Below are 19033 nucleotides of genomic sequence, written 5' to 3'. Positions count from 1 at the left end.
AACAGTAAAAGGACCCCGTTCATGCTGGGCTGTTTGCGCTTGGCTAAAAGGAATAATCCCGGAGAATAGCCATGCGGTGGGAGGTGTGTGCTGCACATCCCCCCGAAAACCGCAGCCCCTCCTTTTAAATGTGAAACCCAAACCATTGCTTGCTATGGGAACGGATGGTGCTGCAGTTTGAAAGCACTTCCACATGTTATGCGTAAGAAGCCAACTCCACATACCCTTTGCCTTACCATGGCTGCATGGAAACCGAATTCTGTTGCCCAGCCGTGCGTGATGTGTCACCATACCAGCAGGCGCTCAATGTAAAAGGCAAAATGCAACCTTGTACCTAAAGCACATGTGCTGTCTGCTCTGAATTGCTTGATTCACTGTGAAAGAGTCTCCCTTCTGTTCTCAGAAATGTATCATCTTAAATTTTACTCTCCTTTTTTGTCTCCCCCCAGGTGCAAATGTTTCTAGGCTCCCCCTATCATCTCTGTCCCTGAGGTTATCGCAGATTAGAAGGTGAAAAAAACCTCACTCACGATTACATATTTTCAGAGCTCATACAGTCCTCCCGCACTGAAAGGGCATAGCTGAATGCATGGAGGCATTCAGTGTTAGAGGCTAGGAAAGCATTAAGTGAATGCGAAGAGCAGAGGCAGGAGGTAATGCTAAGGCTAATGGGGGAGCAAACGGACATGATGAAGCATCTGGTGCAGCTGCAGGAAAGCCAACAAGAGCACAGACCCCCGCTGCATCCATTGTACAACCATCTGCCCTCCTCTCCAAGTTCCATATCCTCCTCACCCAGATGCCCAAGAACATGGTGGGGAGGCTCCAGGCACCCAACCACTCCATTCCAGGGAATGGCCCAAGCAACAGAAGGCTGTCATTCAAACAGTTTTGATTTGTAGAGTGGCTACAATAAGCAATGTGGCCTTGTCCTTCCCTCCTCCCCCACCTCACCCCACTTGGGCTACCTTGTTATCTCCCTTTTTTTTAAAATTAATAAAGAAAGAATGCATAGTTTCAAAACAATAGTTACTCTATTTCGAACGGGGGAGGTTGGTTGGCTTACAGGGAATTAAAATCAACAAAGGGGGCAGGTTTGCAGCAAGGAGAAACACACAACTGTCACACCGTAGCCTGGCCAGTCATGAAACTGGTTTTCAAAGCCTCTCTGATGCACACCGCACCTTGCTGTGCTCTTCTAATCGCCCTGGTGTCTGGCTGCTCAAAATCAGACACCCAGCAATTTGCCTCAACATCCCACCCCACCATAAACGTCTCCCCCTTACTCTCACAGATATTATGGAACACACAGCAAGCAGCAATAACAATGAGAATGTTGGTTGCGCTGAGGTCTGACCTAGTCAGCAAACAGCGCCAGCGAGCTTTTAAATGTCCAAAGGCACATTCTACCTCCATTCTGAACTTGCTCCTTACTACTGTCCAGGCTGCCTGTGTACGGCTTCATGAACCATGGGAGCAAGGGGTAGGCTCGGTCCCCAAGGATAACTATTGGCATTTCAACATCCTGAACGGTAATTTTCTGGTCTGGGAAGTAAGTCCCTTCTTGCAGCTGCTCGAACAGCCCGGAGTTCCTAAAGATGCGAGCATCACCTTTTCTGGACATCCCACGCCCGATGTCAGTGAAACGTCCCTTGTGATCCACCAGTGCTTGCAGCACCATTGAGAAGTACCCCTTGCAGTTTACTTACTGGTTGACAAGGTGGTCCAGTGCCATGATAGGGAAAGGGATATCCATCTATTGCCCCACCACAGTTAGGGAAACCCATTGCAGCAAAGCCATCCACTATGACCTACACATTTCCCAGAGTCACTGCCCTTGATAACAGAACATGAATGACTGCATTGGCTACTTGGATTACAGCAGTCTCCACTGTAGATTTTCCCACTCCAAATTGATTCCCGACTAACCGGTAGCAGTCAGGCGTAGCAAGCTTCCACAGGGCTATCGCCACTCGCTTCTCAACTGTCAGAGCAGCTCTCATCTTGGTATTCCTGGGCTTCAGGGTTGGGGAAAGCAACTCAGAGAGTTCCAGGAAAGTGGCCTTATGCATGCAAAAGTTTCGCAGCCACTGTGAATCATCCCATACCTGCAACACTATGCAGTCCCACCAGTCTGTGCTTGTTTGCTGGCTCAGAATCAGCATTCCACTGTATCAATCAGCCCCACTGCCGCTATGATGTCCCAATTGCCACAGCCCATGCTTTCAGGAATGTCTGTGTCCATGTCCTCATCAAAATCGTCCTTGTGCTGGCATCTCTTAGCCCCGTTCTGCATATACTCCAGGATAATGCGCGAGGTGTTTACAATGCTCACAACAGCAGCAGTGAGCTGAGCGGGCTCCATGCTTGCCGTGGTATGGCGTCTGCAGGAGAGCAGAGTTGCAGCGGAAGCGGTGGATGACGAAGGATGCCACGAGAATAGATATCTATACACGACGAGAGGACCTGCGAGGTGGATTCGTGGCACCAGGAGAGCAGAGTTGCAGTGGAAGCAGTGGATGATGACAACATGGAGAAATTTGCTATTGAGACTGAGCTCATTTACAAGAGCAGGAGAGTAGAGCGGCAGCGGAAGCGGTGGATGATGACAGTTAGCAGTCCTACTGCACCGTCTGCTGACGGCAGCACCCAGGACACAACAGCAGTGGTGATGGTGAGCTGAGCTGAGCGGGCTCCATGCTTGCCATGGTATGGCGTCTGCATGGAAAAAAGGCGCGAAACGATTGTCTGCCATTGCTTTCACGGAGGAAGGGGCGACTGATGAAATGTACCCAAAACCACCCGCAACAATATTTTTGCCCCATCAGGCATTGGGAGCTTAACCCAGAATTCCAGTGGGCGGCGGAGACTGCGGGAACTGTGGGATAGCTACCCACACTGCACCGCTCCGTAAGTGGATGCTAGCCACGGTAGTGAGGACGCACTCTGCTGATTTAATGCGCTTAGTATGGGCATACGCAATTGACTGTATAAAATCAATTTCTAAAAATCGACTTCTATAAAATCAACCTAATTTTGTAGTGTAGACATATCTACACACATAAGTTAACAGGTAAGAGTGTTCCTATTGACCTCAGTTAGGCTACTCACATAAGTTACTTACACGTAGGCCCATAGACAGCCAACCCAAAGGTGGAGAAGTACAGGAAACTTTGAAGAGGTCAAAAAAAGGTCTGAAAGATTTAAAATTAAGACATTTTAGCTTACCACTTAGCATTTTAACTCAACAAGATTTGGCAAACACCAGACACGTGTTGAAGGGAACATGCCAATATCCTCTCCCCAATTTGGGTCTCTTTGCCCCCATTCCTTTTCACTCCCTTTGATTGATTGATCACCTACCTCACTGGCTTACTTGCGTCTCTCCCCACCATGTTTTCATCTTTACAATTCTCCCAGACTCTGTCCCTATTCTTCTACCCCACTTTGAGGTGAGGTGATGTCTCTACATTCTTTATAATGAGGCCTCGCCATTCTCATGGGAGGTCTCTTTCCTCCAATGCAATCTCCCCTGCAAGCATACCATAGACCTCTTTGCTAGGCTGGAAGTACCACTGGGATATGTACAGCCAACAAGGGAGCGGCAAAGGAAGCTGCTATCAGTGGCTAAAAGCAGAAGAGGCATCACAGCTCCCTGTCCTACGAAGGAACTGCAGAGTTTTTCTGAACCCCCTTTTCCCCATCTCATTATTGGGATTTTTGTCTGGGGAGGCAGAGAGAGACAACTGGGGAGGCAGTGCCACTTAGCACCTCCTCACTGCAACAGACCTGTTCTGTGTGTTAGCATTTGCACCATCAGGGCCTTAGCTTGGATCCAGGTGAAGAATTTAAACCAGACACAGTTTAAATACTTCTAGATATGTGAGAAATGAAGGAGAGGGGATAGCTCCCTTTTATGGACACCCAGCCAGCCAGTTATCTACAAAATCTTTGTTAGTAGCTATTCTCTACTTGCTTTACCTGTAAAGGGTTAAAAAAGCCCATAGGTAAAAGGAAGCGTGTGGGCACCTGACCAAAAGAGCCAATGGGAGTGCTAGAACTTTTTAAAATTGGGAAAAAAATTTCCCTTTGTCTGTCTGTTGTTGTTCTCTGGAGAGAGGGGACAGACCAAAAACAGGGCTGAAGCTATGCTGTAAAAAGCTGTGAACCAGGTATGAAAATCACCAGATCATATCTAAAAACTACTCAGTTTGAAATCCCAGATATGTAAGTAGAGCAAGAAATGTCTAGAAAGATGCGATTAGGTTTATCTCTTTTATTTCTGTAAGGCTTGTGGACTCCTCTGTGCTAACCCCCAAATGCTTTTTTTTGCTTGTAACCTTTAAGCTGGACCTCAAGAAAACCATTCTTGATGCTTAATTATTACATTTGCTCTTTCTAAATCTAGCAATAGCCTAAGTTCCAGATGTATTTTCTTTCTTTTTGTTTTTTTAATAAAATTTACCCTTTTTAAGAACAGGATTGGGATATTTGTGTCCTAAGAGGTTTAATGTTGTTTAATTAGCTGGTGGCAACAGCTGATTTCCTTTGTTTTCTTTCTCAGCTCTTTCCCGAACGGGGTGAAAGGGCTTGAGGGCACCCCACAAGGAGGAATTCCCAAGTGCACCTTCCTGGGTCCGAAGGGGATTTTTTGCATTTGGGTGGTGGCAGCATCTACCCATCCAAGGTCAGAGAAAAGCTGTAACCTTGGGAGTTTAATACCAGCCTGGAGTGGCCAGTATTCGTTTTTAGGATCCTTGCGGGCCCCCACCTTCTGGACTCAAAGTGCCAGAGTGGGGAAATCAGCCTTGTCAAGATAGCATTGCATACAAATAGGTAAAGAAATGTTTACATAGTGAAGCACTCAAAACTTTGTAAATACACATTATGATGCACTCCATTTCATGACGCTTTACCTCATTCCATACACATCTTCAGTTCATGCTCCACTGCTTCCGCTATGGACACATATACTGCATTAATACAGAACTGGGAAATTATTACTAGTACATCCCTGCTACCTTATGATTAAAAACCAGTGTATGTGTTAAGTATGTTGAAAGTATTATAAATTACAAAAATCCAAGTGGATTGTCACCATACCACAAGACACATCTGCAACCAGGTGATTTTTAAAAGAAATATTTTGCTTAATAGCAAGATATTTTCCCCATCCCTTTTTCCTGCTGAAGAACAGTTGAACTTTTTCTTGCTCAAGTTTAAAAAAAAAATACAACTTTCTATTTGGGGACCAGTCACAAAAAGCAGTATTTTGATAGGTGAAAGTTTGAGTGTTATATAAGCAACTGGCAGACTTTTTAGACTGGAAACAATTCAGCTATGTTAACTTTAGATGTAGCTACACAATGCAGCTATACATACACCAAACCAAAGTCCCTTTTTTTGTCTTCAACAATTACATTTTCAGCTCCAGTCCAGAGGCCTGCACCTGTTCCAGCTCAAGTCGTGCATATTCTGCCAATATTTATCACATCATTTAAGAGCTGAGCTCAGCCCAAGAGCACTTTATAAAAAAAAAACATATGTAATTGAATCTTTGCCACAGGTCCTCTCTCCTCTGTTTTCCAAGTGTGATGGGGTAGTCTGTCCCCTTGAGGATAGGCGGGCCGAGGGTTCATTCAATCCCCCCCTGTCTGGGGCGTGGCTCTTCAATGGTTTGGGATGCCTGATGTACCTAAGGCATATTGGGATGAGTATTTGGAAGGGGATCAGCATCTCTCGCAGCCAACTGGGATGAGCATTTGGAAGGGGATCAGCATATATACTGCCTCCTCCCTCATAGCAGTGGAGACAATAGCAGGAGAAAGTTTGCTTGCTGAATCCTTCTAGTCTGAAAGCAAAAGGATTGACTGGGAGAAAAGAGTCAATGGGAGGAGAAGCTGCCTGAGGCCCTATAGCTGACCTGAATTACACCCAACTCCCAGGAGGAGAGATGGGGATTCCTGGTTTCAAGAGAGAAAGGGACAGGCTGAAGTATAGCCCAGCTGTGGGAGGAGGGCTAGGGTCTCATGAACATGGGGAAAGGAAGCCTACTTGGTCTCTTGTATGGACCCAGAGTGGGAGTGAACTCAGGATACTAAAAAACTGGTTTGTGCTCTGTAAAAAGACCTAGTAAACCAGACCCCACGAAGGAGGTACTAAAAAACCAAGCAGGCACTGTCCTTCCTTGGCCACAAGAGGGAGTACTGGACAGCAGCAGACTTTTACACATGTTTGAAGGAAGGTTCTATTCTGAGAAATTACTGTAGAAATGGTTCTGTTAGGGTTGGCAACTTTCTCATCACACAAAACCGAACTTCCTAACCCCACCCCTTCCCAGGCCCTGCCCCTTTCCTGCCCCTTCCCCAAGGCCCCACCCCCACTCACTATACTCCCCCTCCCGCAATGGCTCACTCTCCCCCATGCTCACTCACTTTCACTGGGCTGGGGCAGGGGTTAGAGCGCAGGGCGGGGTGAGGGCTCTAACTGGGGGTGCAAACTCCGGGGTGGGGCCAGAAATGAGGGGTTCAGGGTGCAGAAAGGGGCTCTGGGCTGGGGTAGGGAGTTGAGGTGTGGGAGGGGGTGGGCAAACATTTTGGCCCGAGGACCACATCGGGGAAAAGAAATTGTATGGCAGGCCATGAATGCTCACAAAATTGGGGTTAGGGTGTGGGAGGGGGTGCGGGCTCTGGTTGGGGGTGCGGGCTCTGGGGTGGGGCTGGGAATGAGGGGTTTGAGGTCCAAGAGGGTCCTCCGGGCTGGGATCAAGGGGTTCAGAGGGTGGGAGGGGGATCAGGGCTTGGGCAGGAGGTTGGGGTGTGGGGAGACGCTCAGGGGTGCAGACTCTGGGCAGCGCTTACCTCAAGCGGCTCCCAGAAGCCGCGGCATGTCCCTTCTCTGGCGCTTATATGGAGGTGCAGCCAGACCGCTCTGCACCCTGCCCCGTCCGCAGACATCGCCCATGCAACTCCCATTGAAGCGCCGGAGGTGGGCCACGTGGCTGCTTCCGGGAGCTACGTGGAGCAGCCCCCAACCCTGCTCCCCGGTTGGAGCGCCGAAGGGGGGCCATGCTGTGGCTTCGGGGAGCCGCACTGAGCTCCCCGACTGGAACAGGGCAAGCCCCAGACCCTGCTCCCCAGCGGGAGCTCAAGGACTGGCCTAAAATGGCTGGCAGGCCGGATTTGGCCCGCAGTCTGCCCACCCCTGGGGTGAGGGCTCTGGCTGGGGGTGCTTACCGGAGCCACCAGGGTCCCTTTTCGACCAGGCGTTCCGGTTGAAAAACGGACACCTGGCAACCCTATTCTATGTTTGTCTCAGTAATTTCTGTCTCACCTTAGCTCAGTTGACACCTGTTCTCCAGTTCAGCTCTGCAAGCTCAGTCTAATGAAGTAAAAGATTATTTTCTTCATCCATCACTACCAGCAACAGATTCTGCAGAAAAAATGTTGCCTTCAGTAATACTTGTGTAACCATATAGCTTTAAGTGGGGTGGCAAAGAAATAATGAAGATAGTGTGATTGCACAGGTAATGGTGCTTACAGAATTTAATTCTGCTGATAAACCAACCAGATAAGAATCCACTTCATTTTGCTAGAACTGTGTTTTGCAGGAGTAAAAAGTTGTCTGATTTTATGTGCATTAAATAGAATAGTTATGACTGAATCCACAGATGCAGCACTGAAAATGCACCTTTTTATACTCTCATTTCTCAGATTAGAACTATTCCATACTTATGGTTGAAGCTATTTCCCCAAACATAAACTCAGTTTTCAACTTCCCCCCAAAATAAGTGCCTTTAGATAGTATTTGTGTTTTACTCTACTCAGCTTACACTACCTCAGCCGCAATTCTGAGACATAAAATTTGCAGAAATATATATAGTTTTAAAACAGCTTATAATTGTATTCAAGTGACCACTTTCCAGTCTTGTAGAACACTAACATATAATTTTTCACTACAAAGAGCCACATATTACATGCTACACAAGAGTTAAACACAGGCTTACAAGAGCTGCGGCCATTTACATAAACCTGCAACACCATATGAACAAGTCTCATGGTACCCACCAACTCATCCAATTATAAAAATTCTACTCCAGCACACCATAACAAAAAGTTTAAATATATTACCAGTATTATGGCCATCCCAAAGACCCCCAGTCAGGACTGGACCCTACCGCATACCATACAAACCAGAGTTTACATTCTAATTCAAAAGAAAGATGCAACCAGGGGAACAATGGGAGCGAGAATAAAGACAATATATAAGAACGAACTATTCACTAGGCTAGTTATGTGCATAACTTCTTATTTCTGACACAATGTTAAGAAACTACTGCTTTACTGATAAAGGAGACACTCCTTCAAAGTGAGAGTCCCAGCTGCATCCCTAGTCTTGGCCTTTTCTAGGCCTCTGGACATCCCTGGCTTCTTTCCCAGCTCTCTTCCCTAGGGCCTAGAGGACTGAAGAAATTCCCAGGCACACTGCTCCCCCTGGCTGTCTCTCTGTTCTATGCAATAGGCTTCACTTATAACAGAGTTGGGCAAACTACAGCCCGCGGGCCACATCCGGCCCAGTCCCTGAGCTTCTGCCCCGGGAGGCTCGCCCCCAGTCCCTCCCCTGCTGTCCCCCCTCCCCCGCAGCCTCACCTCACAGTGGGCGCAATGCTCTGGGCCGGGGGGCTGTGAGCTCCTGGGGCAGCGCAGCTCCAGAGCCCAGCCTGACCCGGTGCTCTGTGCTGCATGGTGGCGGTGGAGGCGTCCAGCCAGCTGGCGCAGCTGTAGCGCCGCCAGCCACCGGTGCTCCAGGCAGCGCGGTAAGGGGGCACGGAGCAGGGGGGGTTGGATGCGGCGGCGGGTCCCAGCAGGGCAGTCAGGAAGGAGAACGGTGGGTTGGATGGGGTTGGATGGGGCGGTGGGGGGCAGTTAGGGGAGGAGGTACAGGGGCAGTCAGGGGACAGGGAGCAGGGGTGTGTGGATGGGGCAGGGGTCCCGTAGGGGCCGTCAGGGAACAGGGCAGGTTGGATAGGGCAGGAGTTCCGGGGCAGGGGGACTGATAGGAGGTGGGGGCCGGGACACGACCCCCTCCCCTGACCGGCCCTCCATACAATTTCCGAAACCCGATGCGGCCCTCAGGCCAAAAAGTTTTCCCGCCCCGACTTATCACCTGTCCCCCTTCCCAACAGGCCTTGCTTGCTCTGTCTCCTGACCTCTAGGAACTAGAACTCTCAGTACCGGTCAGAACTTGGAGCAGGGTTGTGCTGGCCTTTAGGATTACCCTGAAAGGGTCTGTATACCATGGGACTATTAACCTGACCATGGTGCATCTATTCACTATTTTGTATTATTGAATTTTAGAGACTTCTAACATACTTCATGTACTCAGAGACTATGCTTTGCAAAATCTTCCCCTACAGGCTCAGGAATATCTACAGGGCATATCTAGAGGGGGGCGGGATAGCTCAATGGTTTGAGCATTGGCCTGCTAAACCCACCGTTGTGAGCTCAATCTGTGAGGGGGCCATTTAGGGATCTGGGGCAAAAATTCGGGATTGGTCCTGTTTTGAGCAGGGCGTTGGACTAGATGACATCCTGAGGTCCCTTCCACCCCTGATAGTCTATGATACAGTACACATCCAACTGCAGAATTCCTTTGACTTCTTTACTTCAGGTAACAGGTTGGTTTGGAAAACTGATGAGGACAGTTGCTCACTCATCAGAATTGATGGTTAATTTACCTGAAGTGTCTTCCAGTACTGCAAGAAAAGGCATCTAGTCCAGCCTTTGCAGGTGCATGAGTCTTTACTATTTCCATGGAGCAAACAGAGTAAGTTGTCCTGGAAACAACTTCCAACTGATCAGTCTTAACCCAGTGCGGTTTCACTCCTGTGTGATCAGTCAAGGGGCAGAGAGTAAGCTTCAATTCCTATGTATCTTCACTCCCCCTTTGAGAAGATTTTCTAGAAAAAGATTAAAGGACACTGTCAGTGTCAAATTGGTCCCAAATGCAGGATTTTAAAAGTATTACATTTTTTAAAGTTCCCACTTTTTTTTGTTAACATTCATACATTATCCTATAGTGTTTAAAGCACAAGCTTTGCAGCACTGTTCTAGTGCACAAGTGTTCAAGTGAAATTGACTGGAAACTAACTGAATGCCCAGGTGAAACTGACATGTTCATGGTCCAATGCAAAAAAAAAAAAAAAAAAGCAAACAGTGATATGAAATATGGCATGCATGTGAGGTGCTTTTTTGCAGCAAACATATTAGTTTTAAAATACTGAAGTATTAACCAGAGTTGTTTTAGAGCTGCTCACTCTGGCCAGTGCTAATTGAAACTTCAGTGTAAACTCCAGCTGAAGTATTAACCAACTCATTCCTCACTTGCCTAGCTTAGCCTCCAGCCTTTCCAATTTAGAATAGAGAAGGAACTCTGTGAAGCTACTTAAATGTTTACTCAGGCTCATTTGCTTACACAGGAAACTGATAAGACTTTACAATTTAAGTATTAGCTGCAGGAAGCTTTGATGGTGGTGAGTGCCCCTAAAAGAAATGACTTAAGTAAGCTATTGATTATGATCTCTAATACTCCTCACCCCAGCTTACTGGTTATCACACCTACTGCAAAGCAGCTACTTTTGGGAGTTGAAGCATTTCAAAACACCAAAAACAGTGCCAGAGGCATTTTAGGGTGCACAAAGTCATTCCAAAGTTTGACATTTGTTTTCATTTTAAGCCATGTTTAATTATGTCAAATTATAACAGAATAATCATCTAAGCTACCTGAAATGTGCATTGCCCCACTTCTTGCTGCTCCTCCTCCTCACCTTGAGATGAGTGATGTGCTTCTCTTCTTTGAGAAATTTCCGTACCCTATATCCTCCAGCTAATGGTGCCACCTTCTCTCCTTGTAGATATGTGATTGTCCTTCCTCCATCTCTCTACACAGGAGTATTGTGGTCTATTATACATATAACAAGCTGATATTGTGACTGAGCAAAAATGTATAATGGTGCTTTGTGCACATCAGTGAGATTTTTTTACAATCTTTCCCCTCATGAAGACTATAACAATCCCCTAAAAAGAAAAGGAGTACTTGTGGCACCTTAGAGACTAACCAATTTATTTGAGCATGAGCTTTCGTGAGCTACAACTCACTTCATCGGATGCATACCGTGGAAACTGCAGCAGACTTTATATACACACAGAGATCATGAAACAATACCTCCTCCCACCCCACTGTCCTGCTGGTAATAGCTTATCTAAAGTGATCATCAAGTTGGGCCATTTCCAGCACAAATCCAGGTTTTCTCACCCTCCACCCCCCCACACACAAACTCACTCTCCTCCTGGTAATAACCCATCCAAAGTGACAACTCTCTACACAATGTGCATGATAATCAAGGTGGGCCATTTCCTGCACAAATCCAGGTTCTCTCACCCCCTCACCCCCCTCCAAAAAACACACACACACAAACTCACTCTCCTGCTGGTAATAGCTCATCCAAAGTGACCACTCTCCCTACAATGTGCATGGTAATCAAGGTGGGCCATGAGTTTGTGTGTGTGTGTTTTTTGGATTTTTTGGTGTGTTTTTTGGATTTGTGCTGGAAATGGCCCAACTTGATGATCACTTTAGATAAGCTATTACCAGCAGGACAGTGGGGTGGGAGGAGGTATTGTTTCATGATCTCTGTGTGTATATAAAGTCTGCTGCAGTTTCCACGGTACGCATCCGATGAAGTGAGCTGTAGCTCACGAAAGCTCATGCTCAAATAAATTGGTTAGTCTCTAAGGTGCCACAAGTACTCCTTTTCTTTTTGCAAATACAGACTAACACGGCTGTTACTCTGAAACAATCCCCTAGTATCCCATACTTAAATTACAACTGAGACCAACTAACACACATTGGAGTAACATGCATGCATACATCTGCCATCTGAAGTGCTACTATACATTAATTCTTATACTTAACACACCTAGAAATGCTGCTACAGCAGTACAATTTATCCATCCTCTAGTCCTGAGGTGCTTTGCATGGTTATTATTTCTTTAGACTAGTGGTTTCCAAACTGTGCTCAGTGGATCACAGATCCCTTGCTAGCAGTCCCCAGAGCTGACCTGTCACATGGTGCTCGCTCCCCAAGTTTCCAGCTGTTAAACTGAACTAGCAACACCTAAATATACAACACTATTAATGTCAACCTTTCCATGCAAACATTTGTAGTTGCTAGGATGATTGTGAAGGGAGGAGGTCTGCGATGCACTATTAGAATGCATCTCACCCTGTGAGAAAATCTTTCTGATCTGAACAGATGTTTTGCAAGGTGTGGCCTGCATCTTCTATGTCCCATGCAAGGCCAAGCACACTCAGCACTCAAGCAGTATTTGCCAACTCTTGCCATTGTGTTGCATGTCTCATGAAAAATGCTCCAGCTCCTGGAGTCAATACCTGAGAATGTCTTCTTTAATTTAAATAAAGTGTTTTCCTCTTTGGGTGTGGGGATTTTTTTTTCCCAAAAAGGTACTTGTCTGTACCCTAAACACTGAAAAATCAGAAGACTCCAAAATGTATTATTATTCTTTAAACTTCTTCTGATTTGGGTGGCTCATGGTTTTGGAATGCTTGAAGGTTGGCCACAGGGCAAACTCCATTCACACAGGAACATTCCAGTGAGTGATGCTGGGTGGACCCAGATGCTGACAGAGACAGCAACCTCAGGACTACTGACACAGATGTTCATAGACATGTGAAAGATGAAGCATCCCCTAAGGGAAGACAACCCCCATGCAGAACCTCTCAGAAACCCCGATAGATCCCGCTATGCTTGTACAGACCCCCACCCCTCAGACTCCTGAGGCCCACCTCTGCCTGTTCCATCCACCACCCCCAGAGACCCAGCTTCTGCCTGTTCTGACCCCTCAGACTCCCCTCTGCCTCTTCCATCCCCCACTCTACCCCTCAGACCCCACCCACCCAGACCCAGCTCTGCCTGTTTCATCCCCCACCCTCCCGAGATTCAGCTCTGCCTGTACCGGCCCAGCTCTGACCGAACCCACCTCTCACCCCTTCCCTTGCCCACGCTCTGTGTGTGACTCCGCGGAGAAGGGGCAGGCGTGGCCCGCGGGAAGGGGAGGCGGTCCTTCAGCCGTTAGAGGCCGGGCTTATATCACTCCCCTCCCCCACCCCCAGTCCTCCCCTCTCCCGCTGGCTGCAGGACGCGACTCCGCCGGGTGGCTACATGTCCGCGCTGCGGCCCCAGGCAGAGGGGGAGGCGGCGCCGGGGCCCCCGCGGCACAGCGGGGAGCTGGGCAGCACCCAGGCGTCCACCCGACTCCTGGCCTATAGCGACGCGCTGCTCTCCATCATCGCCACCGTCATGGTGCGTGAGTGCGGCCTGGGCCCGCGCGGCGCCGAGCTCTGCCCTGGGGAAGCGCGCCGTTGCCTAGAGTGACCCCCAGTCCAACCCTTCCAACCGCCCGTCCGCCCAGAGTGACCCCGGCCCCATCCCCTTCCACCCGCCCCCCGTGCGCCCTGAGTGACTCACCACCGCCACCACCCGCCCTCCCAGAGTGACCCCCGGCCCCACCCCCTTCCAACCGCCCGTCCGCCCAGAGTGACCCCCGGCCCCACCCCCTTCCAACCGCCCGTCCGCCCAGAGTGACCCCCGGCCCCACCCCCTTCCAACCGCCCGTCCGCCCAGAGTGACCCCCGGCCCCACCCCCTTCCAACCGCCCGTCCGCCCAGAGTGACCCCCGGCCCCACCCCCTTCCAACCGCCCGTCCACCCAGAGTGACCCCCGGCCCCACCCCCTTCCAACCGCCCCCCGTGCGCCCAGAGTGACCCCCGGCCCCACCCCCTTCCAACCGCCCGTCCGCCCAGAGTGACCCCCGGCCCCACCCCCTTCCAACCGCCCCCCGTGCGCCCTGAGTGACTCACCACCGCCACCACCCGCCCTCCCAGAGTGACCCCCGGCCCCACCCCCTTCCAACCGCCCGTCCGCCCAGAGTGACCCCCGGCCCCACCCCCTTCCAACCGCCCCCCGTGCGCCCTGAGTGACTCACCACCCGCCCTCCCAGAGTGACCCCCGGCCCCACCCCCTTCCAACCGCCCGTCCGCCCAGAGTGACCCCCGGCCCCACCCCCTTCCAACCGCCCGTCCGCCCAGAGTGACCCCCGGCCCCACCCCCTTCCAACCGCCCGTCCGCCCAGAGTGACTCACCACCGCCACCACCCGCCCTCCCAGAGTGACCCCCGGCCCCACCCCCTTCCAACCGCCCGTCCGCCCAGAGTGACCCCCGGCCCCACCCCCTTCCAACCGCCCCCCGTGCGCCCTGAGTGACCCCCGGCCCCACCCCCTTCCAACCGCCCGTCCGCCCAGAGTGACCCCCGGCCCCACCCCCTTCCAACCGCCCCCCGTCCGCCCAGAGTGACTCACCACCGCCACCACCCGCCCTCCCAGAGTGACCCCCGGCCCCACCCCCTTCCAACCGCCCGTCCGCCCAGAGTGACCCCCGGCCCCACCCCCTTCCAACCGCCCGTCCGCCCAGAGTGACCCCCGGCCCCACCCCCTTCCAACCGCCCCCCGTGCGCCCTGAGTGACTCACCACCGCCACCACCCGCCCTCCCAGAGTGACCCCCGGCCCCACCCCCTTCCAACCGCCCCCCGTGCGCCCTGAGTGACTCACCACCGCCACCACCCGCCCTCCCAGAGTGCCCCTGCCCCCCTCTGCCTCTACCCACCAGAGTGCCCCCCTGCCTGCCCTGACCCCCTTCTGCCTCCACCCCCCAGACTGCCCCTACCCCCCACCTCCACCCCCCCCGAGTGCCCACCACCACCTCCTTCCCTGACTTCCCTCTTGGAGTGCCCCACTGCCCGCCACAGCCCCGGTCCCAGAGTGCCCCACACTGCTACACAGACCCCCCCACTTGGAATGCCTCTGTCCCCCACCCCCTGGAGTACCCTCCATCCCCCTGGAGTGCCCTGCCCCTTCTGTCCTCTCTAGGAGTGCACCCACCCTCCTTCCACCCCCTGAGTGCCCCCATCTCCACCTCCCTCTGCCCCCTCCCCAGAGACTGTCCCAAGTCCTCCCTCCACCTAACCCCCGAAGTGTCCTAGCTCCGACCCCTACTCCGCACCCCTGGAGTGTCCCCACTACCTGACTCCTCTGCCCCTTCTCCTAGAGTGTCCCTGCCCCACCCCCCAAAGTGCCCCAAATGCCCCCAGCATCTGCTCCCCTTTGCTTCCACCCCTGCAGACTACCCTCGCCCCCTCTTTGTTCCCACCCCTTTGCTCCCCTTTGAGCCCCTATCTCCTGGAATCATTTCTCTTATTTGGCCTCACCCCCTTGGACCCTCACCCTGTTTCACTGCCCCCTCATGCTCTTATCTATCCCCACTCCACCTTGAGTCCCCCATCCCTTATCCCCCCACCACCACCCACTTTTCACCCTCTCCATTGTTCTCTAGGAAGGAGCATCTTGAATAGTGTCCCTATTTAAGCCACTGTCCAGGTATGGGTTTAGAGCGAAAAGAGGCCCGAAGCTCTTCACAGTGTATTATTTTTATTGCATTAACACCCAGAGGCTGCTGTCAGGATTGGAGCCCCACTGTGCTGAGTGCTGTTCAGATATACAGGCAGCCGCACTCTGCCCCAAAGTGATTATATTTTAAGGCAACAGGAGTGAGGGAGAGACACCAACCTGTAAGCAAGTTACATATACATGTGTAATGCAATTAGGAAAATACGTAATTTCCAGTAACCCAAGCTTACCCATCATTTGTTGGTTGATCGTCACTTGGTTGTTTCAGCTTCTTTTCAACATCTCTGCAGGACACTGCTTAGGAAAGGTGCCCAGGTATCACAGTGCTAGGGGAGACTGGACATAATGGTTGATTGTCTATACGGAACTTTGAAGATAAAAGTCACCCATATATGTGCAGAATGTTACCTAGCATGGTCTAGTACATAGACATCCAGTGTTCCTGTGGCAAAGCAGTGCAGGGGATAGGCAAGAGCACCAGCACCACATTTCAAAAGTTTCAATTTTCTTCTTGTCAGCAACATTAATTTTACATCATTCCCATCCATAAACCTATATGGAAACATATTAGGCTTTTCATCAGTCGCACCTTGGCACATCCCAAGATGCCACAGTTTTTCCACACTTTCTTAAGGGAGGTTGTAAATGAGTGAGCCATCCCTAGTCTTCTGATTTTTCTGGAGCAGTCTCCTTGGTTGTGATTCCAGGTTATTATATTCATCTACCTACTCTAGAGTTTGTCCATTATTGTGGTGTTCGGTTGCATCCCATTTTTGGTAATCATGTCAACGTACATGCTTTGTGTTTTCATCGCATTCAGGAATAGTCCATATTCCTCACCAACTGGTTTCATAAAATCCAACAGTTGTTGCATTGCATCAGTGGTTGTAGTAGAGAGTGTTGTGTCTCTTTCATATCTGAGGTTGGTTAAGAGGAGTCTGCCAATGCAAATCCCAGCTCCTTCCAATTTGTCAAAACCATCCAAGGCTTCCCTTGTAGTAAATTCTGCATATATGTTAAAGAGGCTTGGAGACAAAAATACATACTTGTCTCAGTGGAAAACCACTCATTCTTGCGTACTCCACTGTGGTCTGTTGGTGGTAGTAGAAACTTTCAATAAGTTCAGTAAGATGCTTTACGCTCCCATGCCTGCCAGTGTCTTCCAAAGACTGTCATATCGGACAGTACCAAATGCTTTTCTGTTGTCCTGCATTATAGTGGCTCTGGTGAGGCATTCAGTTTGGTACAGTAGTCTTTCCACCTGTATTTAATGCCATCACCCTGAGTGAGGACTCTGTCATCATGATCTTTTTCTATGAGTGCAGGGAAGATATTTTGGTAAGAAGTCTGACCACTGTGAACATACCTTTTGTTTTACTACTTTTTTTAACAGTACTCATGTTCCATACATTTTGCCCTTATATATTTCCTCTTGTCTTGTCTAGTCTGCCTTTGAATCTTTCTGCTCAGTTCCTTGTATTTTCTCCTATGTTCTTTCATTTTCAACCTATTTTCTTTTACTATGCGTTGTTTTTCCACCAGCTCAAACACCTTCTTTGTTAACAATGGTGTGCTCCAATGCTGACTTTTTGGAATGTGTACTTTGGTAGTTTTGAGCATAGTAGTTTTCATTTTATTCTAGAGTTTGTTGGGGTTGTTCTCCTCCTCCACTTGTGCCAATGCCTCAAAACCATTCTGGACAGAAGTTGGATCATTTTTGTTGATCCTGGTCAAGTCCAAATTCAGGGGACCTAATGAAAATCCTATCTTTTTAAGTTTTAATTTTATGTTTGAAGCTAACAGTTGATGGTCTGACTTGCAGTAAGGAAAGTCTTTGTCCATTGGAGACTCGATCTCCAGCATCACTTTATCATAGTCAATTTGGTTCTTTGTCACACCATCTGGTGACCTCCATGTATATAAACATCTAGGACATAGAGTGAAGATGGGGTCTGTAATGACCAGGCGATTAGAACAACAGAATTAAGTAAACACCTTCTTTTCTCATTTTGTGAACCAAGACTACTGTTTTCCATTACTTCTTTATGAGAATGCTGAGCAGGTGCCACTATAATACAAATTTCAGAGTAACAGCCGTGTTAGTCTGTATTCGCAAAAAGAAAAGGAGTAGTTGTGGCACCTTAGAGACTAACCAATTTATTTGAGCATAAGCTTTCGTGAGCTACAGCTCACTTCATCGGATGCATACTGTGGAAAGTGTAAAAGATCTTTTTATACACACAAAGCATTAAAAAAATACCTCCCCCCACCCCACTCTCCTGCTGGTAATAGCTTATCTAAAGTGATCACTCTCTTTACAGTGTGTATGATAATCAAGTTGGGCCATTTCCAGCACAAATCCAGGTTTTCTCCCCCCCCTCCCCCCCAACCCTACTCTCCTGCTGGTAATAGCTTATCTAAACAGGGTGAAAGCTGGAGGCATGTAGGTAAGAATAGCGGTCAGTAGGTTTCAAATCAGCGGCACTGCTATGGGTACCCGCATGGCCCCACAGTATGCCAACATTTTTATGGCTGACTTAGAACAACGCTTCCTCAGCTCTCATCCCCTAATGCCCCTACTCTACTTGCGCTATATTGATGACATCTTCATCATCTGGACCCATGGAAAAGAAGCCCTTGAGGAATTCTACCATGATTTCAACAATTTCCATCCCACCATCAACCTCAGCCTGGTCCAATCCACACAAGAGATCCACTTCCTGGACACTACAGTGCTAATAAACGATGGTCACATAAACACCACCCTATACCAGAAACCTACTGACCGCTATTCTTACCTACATGCCTCCAGCTTTCACCCTGACCACACCACATGATCCATTGTCTATGATCCATTGTCTACAGCCAAGCTCTGCGATACAACCGCATTTGCTCCAACCCCTCAGACAGAGACAAATACCTACAAGATCTCTATCAAGCATTCTTACAACTACAATACCCACCTGCAGAAGAGAAGAAACAGATTGATAGAGCCAGAAGAGTTCCCAGAAGTCACCTACTACAGGACAGGCCTAACAAAGAAAATAACAGAACGCCACTAGCCGTCACCTTCAGCCCCCAACTAAAATCCCTCCAACGCATTATTAAGGATCTACAACCTATCCTGAAGGATGACCCAACACTCTCACAAATCTTGGGAGATTGCCTACAGACAGCCCCCCAACCTGAAGCAAATACTCACCAGCAACCACATACCACACAACAGAACCACTAACCCAGGAACCTATCCTTGCAACAAAGCCCGTTGCCAACTGTGCCCACATATCTATTCAGGGGACACCATCACAGGGCCTAACAACATCAGCCACACTATCAGAGGCTCGTTCACCTGCACATCCACCAATGTGATATATGCCATCGTGTGCCAGCAATGCCCCTCTGCCATGTACATTGGTCAAACTGGACAGTCTCTACATAAAAGAATAAGTGGACACAAATCAGATGTTAAGAATTATAACATTCATAAACCAG

General features: G+C 49.4%; 2 protein-coding genes across 18 annotated transcripts in view; one reads left to right on the top strand and one right to left on the bottom strand.

The window, feature by feature from the left end:
• Positions 1 to 13580, bottom strand: part of LOC140911854 (S-adenosylmethionine synthase) — a 57970-nt gene extending 44390 nt beyond the window's left edge. Inside the window, exons 1-4 of one of the 15 annotated variants that reach the window (XM_073345834.1) lie at positions 13547 to 13580; positions 10826 to 10939; positions 9737 to 9958; positions 3112 to 3194 (exon numbers count right to left, since the gene is read on the bottom strand). In XM_073345834.1, the coding sequence (XP_073201935.1) occupies positions 3112 to 3194; positions 9737 to 9813 (160 nt within the window). In that variant the 5' untranslated portion in view covers positions 9814 to 9958; positions 10826 to 10939; positions 13547 to 13580. The other 14 variants (XM_073345832.1, XM_073345827.1, XM_073345828.1 and 11 more) reach the window with 14 other exon arrangements.
• The window catches only part of TMEM175 (transmembrane protein 175), a 50446-nt gene continuing 44580 nt past the window's right edge, over positions 13168 to 19033 (top strand). For 2 of the 3 annotated variants that reach the window (XM_073345825.2, XM_073345823.2), the window contains exon 1: positions 13169 to 13381. In XM_073345825.2, coding sequence (XP_073201926.1) covers positions 13241 to 13381 — 141 coding nt within the window. In that variant the 5' untranslated portion in view covers positions 13169 to 13240. Of the gene's footprint in view, positions 13382 to 19033 lie in introns of all 3 variants that reach the window. The other variant, XM_073345824.2, reaches the window with a different exon arrangement.

The sequence above is a fragment of the Lepidochelys kempii genome, chromosome 5 (assembly GCF_965140285.1).
Source record: "Lepidochelys kempii isolate rLepKem1 chromosome 5, rLepKem1.hap1, whole genome shotgun sequence".
Taxonomy (NCBI): domain Eukaryota; kingdom Metazoa; phylum Chordata; order Testudines; family Cheloniidae; genus Lepidochelys; species Lepidochelys kempii.
This window is presented reverse-complemented; position numbering and strand designations above follow the sequence as displayed.